Source organism: Delphinapterus leucas, chromosome 9, assembly GCF_059928025.1.
Source record: "Delphinapterus leucas isolate spDelLeu-1000000601 "Yukka" chromosome 9, BTC_Dleu_Yukka2, whole genome shotgun sequence".
Lineage (NCBI taxonomy): Eukaryota > Metazoa > Chordata > Mammalia > Artiodactyla > Monodontidae > Delphinapterus > Delphinapterus leucas.
Genome location: NC_143137.1, coordinates 29,989,680 through 29,997,520, shown reverse-complemented (window position 1 = coordinate 29,997,520; position 7,841 = coordinate 29,989,680). Strand labels below are relative to the sequence as shown.

Sequence of the window (7,841 nt, the reverse complement as noted above, 5' to 3'; positions counted from 1 at the left end):
AATAGACGGACTTAAATTTAAAGTGTAAAACTATAAAATATTTAGAAAAAATAGAGAACATCTTTGGAACCTAGGACTAGGCAGAATTGTTAGACTTGACACCAACAGCATGATCCATAAAAAAAAAAATTAAGAAAGGGAAAAATTCATTACACTATTCTTTCTGTTTTTATGTATATTCACAACTTTCCATAATAAGTTTTTGCTGTTTGGTGTCTTTTTTTTTTTTTTTTTTGTGGTACGCGGGCCTCTCACTATTGTGCCCTCTCCCTGTTGCGGAGCACAGGCTCCGGATGCGCAGGCTCATCGGCCATGGCTCACTGGCCCAGCCACTCTGCGGCATGTGGCATCTTCCCGGACCAGGGCACGAACCCGTGTCCCCTGCATCGGCAGGCGGACTCTCAGCCACTGCACCACCAGGGAAGCCTGTTTGTTTTATAAAAAGGAAAATTTGATAGACTGGACTTCAACAGAGTTAAAAAATCTTTTGCTTTGCAAAACATCTTGTGAGGAGGATGAAAAGACAAGCTATGTATTAGGAGAAAATATTTGCAGACAACATATCTGACAAAGAACAATTGATAGAATATATAAAGAGCTCTCCTAAGTCAACAGTAAAAAAACCCAAAACCAAAACAAACAATCCAATTAAAAAATGGGCAAAAAAAGGAACATACATTTTGCTGAAGAGTATACAGATGGCAAGTACGCACATAAAAATATGTTCAACAAAATTAGCCATTAGAGAAATGCAAATTAAAACCACAATAAGATGTCATTATACACTGTCAGAATGGCTAAAACAAAAATTAGTGCTGATGCCAAATATTGGTGAGGACGCTGAAAAACCTTAACTGGTGGTATATAAGATGATGCAGCCACTCTGGAAAAGATTATGGCAGCTTCTCACAAAACTAAACATATACTATCCTGCCCCTAGGTTCTTCATAACCAATTTTTTTTAGATTCCATATATATGTGTTAGCATACGGTATTTGTTTTTCTCTTTCTGACTTACTTCACTCTGTATGACAGACTCTAGGTCCAATAAAGACGCAGACGTAGAGAATGGACTTGAGGACACAGGGAGGGGGAAGGGTAAGCTGGGACGAAGTGAGAGAGTGGCATGGACTTATATATAGTACCAAATGTAAAATAGCTAGCTAGTGGGAAGCAGCCACATAGCACAGGGAGATCAGCTTTGTGACCACCTAGAGGGGTGGGATAGGGAGGGTGGGAGGGAGACACAAGAGGGAGGAGATATGGGGATATATGCATATGTATAGCTGATTCACTTTGTTATAAAGCAGAAATTAACAGACCATTGTAAAGCAATTATACTCCAATAAAGATGTTAAAAAAAAAACCCTAAACACATACTTATCATACAACACAGCAATTGTAACTCTTGGTTATATATCCCAAAGAAATGAAAACTTATGTTCACACAATAACTTGTACATGAATGTTCATAGCAGCTTTATTCATAATAGCCCCAAACTGGAATCAACCCAAATGTCCTCCAGTGGATGAATGTTTAATCATAGTGTGGTACTTGTCATCAATAAAAAGGAATGAGCTATTGATACATGCAACAATTTGGATGGATCTCAATATAACTGGACTGAGTGAAAAAAGACAATCTCTAATGGTTACATATTGCATGATTTCCTACATATAACATACTTGAATTGATACATTATAGAGGAGAACAGATTAGTGGTTGACAAGAGATAGGGGACACTGAAGGAGATGGTTATGGCTATTAAAGGGGATCCTTGTAATGGAAATCTTCTATATGTTCACTGTGATGGTGGTCACATAAATCTACATGTATGATAAAATTAAACAGAACTAAGTATAAACACATAAAAATTAGTGTATGTAAAACTGGTGAAATCTTATTAAGGTCCATGGATTCTATCAATGTCAATATCCTGGTTGTGAAATTGTACTATAATATGCAACAGTTCACTTTTGGGGGAAACTAGGTAATAGGTATAAGGGATTCCTATCATTTCTGTATGAATCTATATAGATTCATATCTATATAGAATCTATATGAATCTATAATTATCTCAAAATAGTTTAAAAAAATCACTCTAGGTACAGTATAAGGATAGAACGGTAATGAGGATGGAATACACAAGGGTCATTGGATGAGTGTGTGTATTTGTTGGGGGAAGTACTGAAAAACAGGACATGGACTATGACGCCTGCCAGCTTTCTTCCTTGGGCTTTATTCATCCCAAGGAGAGGAAACAGAAGGAGTAGCTGACTGGAGAAGAGAAGTGATGAATTCAATTTTGATTTTGCTGAGTTTATTTTCAATCAGCCAAGCAGAGTATGTAAAATGATAATACAAGAAGGAAAACCAGGAATTTCTGGACAAGGGAAGAATATAGTGTTCTGCTGGATTCTGTATGCATACTCTTCATATAGCATTTCAACACCTGAATGAATATTAAAATATCAGTTACCTGCATATCATGGCACAGGAATTTCTGAACTCAGAGGCAAGAGTAAATATACTAAAATAGCTGAATCAAATGAATTGCATTTCCATTATGCATTAAAGTGAAAAGGAACTGAGTTACCCTCCATGTGTGTCAAGTTCTACATTGGTGTTCAGAAGTATTTTTCTGCTTAATCTTCATGATAGGCCTCAAAAGTTAAGTTTTATTATCTATAATTTCTAAACAGAGACGTTAAGTAATTTGCCAAATGAAACAAAGGCAATGAGTAACTTATTGGGCTAGAATTTGAATCTAGCTGTGTTTAACTTCTAAGCCTACATCTTTCCACTATCTCAAGAAGCCTGTGGAGAGTTGGGGAGAGCAGACCATAAAACCTTCTTAAAAATGCAGGCTCTATATTATTGCTTATTTAGACGTTTTGTAGGGTTAAACATATGCGTTTAGATTTGTAAGCGTTCAGTTCCCTACAGGCAAATTTTAAAGGTTCTGTTTAGGTCACTTGTCTCATCTCTACAGGATGGCATGCCAGTTTGGCATCAATTGGTCATTCATGGCTTTCCATTCTCTGGATGCACCTGCATGTCTGGGTTAGGAAGGGGTTAACTTTCTTATACTAATTGCTAAGTAGTCCCTTTCTTTTTATTTTCCAGTTAACAGGTCAGGTCGTTGCTGTTGTTTTCAGGTATACAGGCTATACAGATTCTTTAACAAGTATCTTTCTGCTCAACTAAGACAAACAGATGAACAGCAGATATCTTCAGTTCTGTGATCCCAAACTTACACGATGCGTTAGCTACGACTTCATTAATTACTAACTTGGGATTCCCTAAGCCTCTACACCAGTAAACAAGTAAACAAACCAAAAATACCTTTCCATCTCTACAGAAAATCCTGTGCATTATAAGGTTTGTTTTTCTGCTTCTCTGGTGACTTTCTATATACTCCGTTTTTCAGTTCATGTCTTTTCTTTGAGGTATTCTATTTCAAAATTTTAAGGTTGACACATCATGCCTAAGATCTCTAGGGCCTGAAAGCTGATTCAATTTAAGGCTATACATCACAGTCCACTTTACAAACCAAGAAGAGTCCAACTAGATCTTGAAAAGGTAATTTTCAGGTAGAAATTGGGCTTCTCTCCTTAGTCAACATAGATGAAGCTTCACTGTTTCCAAACACTCTTATTACTGTTGTTGTTGTTCTTATTATTACTCAGTAATCTACATTTAATTTTGAAAGGCATTTCAACAGAAACTCTCCACATTACATCCCATATCCATCAAAATGCAGGCGTAGACCTGAGTAGCATATCTCCTATAAATACTAAAAAGGTGGGTGGGGTTTGGATTTGAGGATATTTATGTGATCTGATGCTCTGTTGGGTCAGTTCATTTTGATCCTTCACCTTTCTAAAGCATCTAGACCTGAGGTGTGGATTTAACTTCTCACCATTCACGCCATCTAGTGGTTATAAGTGTCAGATGCTTGGTTTTAAGGAAGATTCCTAATGACTTGGGGGCGGGGTACCCGAAAAACAAAACCGTTGAAAGCGACAATTTCCTAGTCTCCCACATTACTTACCCCTCACAGGGACCCCTTTACTTTAATCATTTTAGGTGTGCGCATGGATGCGCAGAGAAAATGAACGGGAAGGCACACTCACGGAGACGCACGCCCCTCGACGCTGACATTTAGAAAAGGGTTCTAAATCCTTCCTGTCATTTGCAAAGGACAGGAAAAGGAGTTGTGGCAAGACCCCGACCAAGGAGGCTGTCTGACTTTTCAGCAAGTGGGACAGATGACATATTAACTCTTGCAACGTTAACATCTGGTTCGAACAAACCGAAAGACCGAGAAAGAGGAAAAAGCGCTTAAAAATTCCGCCGCGGGGCTTTGCAGGTCTTGCTACCCAAGAGCCCTCAGAAGACAGCCAATTCCTGCGTTTTCCGCTCTGCTCCCCCTCCTACCCAGCTTCTCTCTCTCTCTTTTTCCTTCACTCCCGCCTCCCCGCCCCCCCCCCACGCCCTCACGCTCGCCTTGAACCGGGACCCAGGGAGGCAGAAGCAAGGCATCGGTCCCCTTCCTCCTCTCCTCCACCAAACCACCGCAGGCGAGCGCGTGAAGCTTCCCTTTGTTCAACGAGGCTCGCACTCCTCCCCAGCAGATCCACCTGGATGCTCTCCCTCGGTGACATTTTGCGCCGGGGCTGGTGCGTGGCTGGGGTGGAGCGAGAGGAGCCCGAGGGGGCGGGGGCAGAGAAAGGTCAAGTCGAGGGAAAGGCAGGAGACGCCTTGCATAACCTGCGTGGCGGGGCGTGCGGGCGGTTATTTATTTATTTTCTCCTCATTTATTGATCGCACGAGCAAGAGCGGAGCGGGGAGCCCGGGGAGATGCAGGACCACCCACTGGCGGGGAAGCAGCAAGCAGCCCTCCCGCGCCCCCGCGCTGCCGAGCGCCTCTTGCCTCCGCGCTCCGGCGTTTGCCCGCGCCGGCCCCGGCCCCGCCGCGCCGCCGCCGCCGCCGCCGCCGCTCGCCCGGCCGCCCCGCAGCCCCGCAGCCCCGCAGCCCCGCACCGCGCCGCTCGGGCCCCGGCAACCGCCGCGGCGCAGTAAGTTGGCAGGAGCGAGTCCCCTCCGTTCTCGACTCCCCCGCACCTTTTGAACTTGTTGCTGCTGCTCGGCTCGCCTGCGCCTGGCTTTTGGAAGGTGAAGAGGAGGGAGGCACGGAGGAATGGGGGAAGGGGGAGAAGTGCTCGCTTGAGCTTTATTTATGCTCCCTCGGCGCATCGGATTCGGCTGCTCGCGAGCTGCTTTCTCAGCTTTTCCCGTTCCGGGTGCACCGCGAGGAGAAAGTCTCCGCAACTCAGCCCCGGCGCGCACTTCGTCAGGTATGTACCGCGGCCGAGGCGCGTTGTGCGCGGAAGCAGATGTTGCTGCCGCGGCGGCAGTGGCGGCTGCCAGCTCCCGGGCTCTGTAGCTGTCACACTGCACCTGAGCTGAACTTGACAAGAGAGTAAAGGGGAGATTGGGCGAATGCTTTTGGCAGACACGGCGGGTGCTCGTAGACGTGAGGGAGGAGGATCTATATTAATGCCCTCTAGCCGCGTCCAACGCACAGCACTTCCGTCTCTGCAAATACGTCCCGAGGAGTAGAGGTGGCGACCGGACTCCCAAAGAGACGTGGGGCAGCGGCTGTGACCGAACCTCGGAAGCTACAACAACAGGTCTCCTTCTTGAGATTCCTTTGGCGGGAAGGGCCACTTGAAAAGGGAAGGTTTGAAAGAGCTGAAAAGGAAGGTGGAAGGGTTCCCTAATTCTTCAAAAGAATACCACTGAGTGTCTGTCCTTCGTCTCCTCTATCCTACACGACACACACTCCAGACTGTGTTAAGGGAGAAATTAAAGACACCTGTTTGAAGAAATTGAGGCATCTAAAGTCACCTGTGTACTTATTTGTGCCGGGGCTAGCCTGGTCCGACTGCAGGAAGAGGTTTGATTAGGTTTTGTTGGGTGTGATTGTTAGGACATTGTATTTTCCCCCCGTTACTCCAAATACCTGTCTTTGAGGGAAACTTGCCCTCTGAGAACTGTGACTTCACCAGGAGCCCTACCTTGGAATAAGGCTGATACCTCTGGACCACATTTCTCAGTAGTATTTGTTTGACGGGAGGAAGTGGGTGATTGTGGCTACTTTGAGTGACCCATTGTAGAGACTTGATTGCCCTTCTGGCCTGCACTTGAAGGAACCATGGCGGCGGGGGTAGCAGCGTGGCTGCCCTTTGCAAGGGCAGCGGCCATTGGGTGGATGCCTGTGGCCTCGGGGCCCATGCCAGCTCCCCCGAGGCAGGAGAGGAAAAGGACTCAGGATGCTCTAATTGTGCTGAATGTGAGTGGCACTCGTTTCCAGACATGGCAGGACACCCTGGAACGGTACCCAGACACTCTGCTGGGCAGTTCGGAGAGGGACTTTTTCTACCATCCAGAGACTCAGCAGTATTTTTTTGACCGTGACCCAGACATCTTCCGCCACATCCTGAATTTCTACCGCACTGGGAAACTCCACTACCCTCGCCATGAGTGCATCTCCGCTTATGATGAAGAATTAGCCTTCTTTGGCCTCATCCCAGAAATTATTGGCGACTGCTGTTATGAGGAGTACAAGGATCGCCGGCGAGAGAACGCAGAGCGTCTTCAGGACGATGTTGATACCGACAACACCGGAGAGAGCGCGCTGCCCACTATGACGGCTCGGCAGAGGGTCTGGCGGGCTTTTGAGAACCCTCACACCAGCACAATGGCCCTGGTGTTCTACTATGTTACCGGCTTCTTCATTGCCGTCTCAGTCATCGCTAATGTGGTAGAAACAGTGCCCTGTGGGTCTAGCCCAGGTCACATTAAAGAACTGCCCTGTGGGGAGCGGTACGCCGTGGCCTTCTTTTGCTTGGATACAGCCTGTGTCATGATCTTCACAGTTGAGTACTTGCTTCGCCTGGCAGCAGCTCCTAGTCGTTACCGTTTTGTGCGTAGCGTCATGAGTATCATCGATGTGGTGGCCATCCTGCCTTATTACATTGGGCTGGTGATGACAGACAATGAGGATGTCAGTGGAGCCTTTGTCACACTCCGCGTCTTCCGGGTCTTCCGGATCTTTAAGTTTTCCCGCCACTCTCAAGGCCTGCGCATCCTGGGGTACACACTGAAGAGCTGTGCCTCTGAATTGGGCTTCTTGCTCTTCTCGCTCACCATGGCTATCATCATCTTCGCTACGGTTATGTTCTACGCAGAGAAGGGGTCTTCCGCTAGCAAGTTCACCAGCATCCCTGCTGCCTTCTGGTACACCATCGTCACCATGACAACACTAGGGTAGGTGCCATCAAGGGAAATGGGATGGAGGTGGAATATGTAGTGGTGGTTGTGCACCCATTTAAGTTATATACTTATTAAGAGCAAATAATCTTTCTCTTTCTTAAATGGGTTCAGGAAAATATTATCTAAATGGTTTTGAAGAACTCTTTTGATCTATGATATGAGTATGATGTAGTGATTGAAGTATTTAGGAAGTTGCTGGCCAGTGTTGAGTATTGATGCCTGAAAGTGATAAATACAGAAAGAAATTTAGGAATTCCTGAATATAAAAATCATCAGTATTATATGTATGAAGACATAAAAATATAATGACAATGAAAAACACAAAATTTGTGTTCAAGTAAAGGTATGAAAATACACACTGTATATTGAAATGCCTAGAAAGTGCTTCAGTGTATTGAACTGAAAAGTTTCCACGTATATTTGAAATATTATTTTCATGTGAATACTTCTGGCATGCATTTTCCCTCTCAGAACCATAATTCTCATTTTACAGCATTTT

General features: G+C 45.1%; 1 protein-coding gene across 1 annotated transcript; it reads left to right on the top strand.

Moving 5' to 3' along the window:
* Positions 1-5,140: 5,140 nt before the first annotated feature.
* LOC149748373 (A-type voltage-gated potassium channel KCND2) lies at positions 5,141-7,340 on the top strand. Its single transcript, XM_089917467.1, has one exon. The coding sequence runs from the start codon at positions 6,222-6,224 to the stop codon at positions 7,338-7,340; it is 1,119 nt and encodes a 372-aa protein (XP_089773593.1). The 5' UTR covers positions 5,141-6,221.
* Positions 7,341-7,841: the final 501 nt, after the last annotated feature.

Bases quoted from the DNA above. Each gene is read 5' to 3' on its own strand.
- LOC149748373 (XM_089917467.1), top strand. From the start codon at position 6,222: ATGGCGGCGGGGGTAGCAGCGTGGCTGCCCTTTGCAAGGGCAGCGGCC.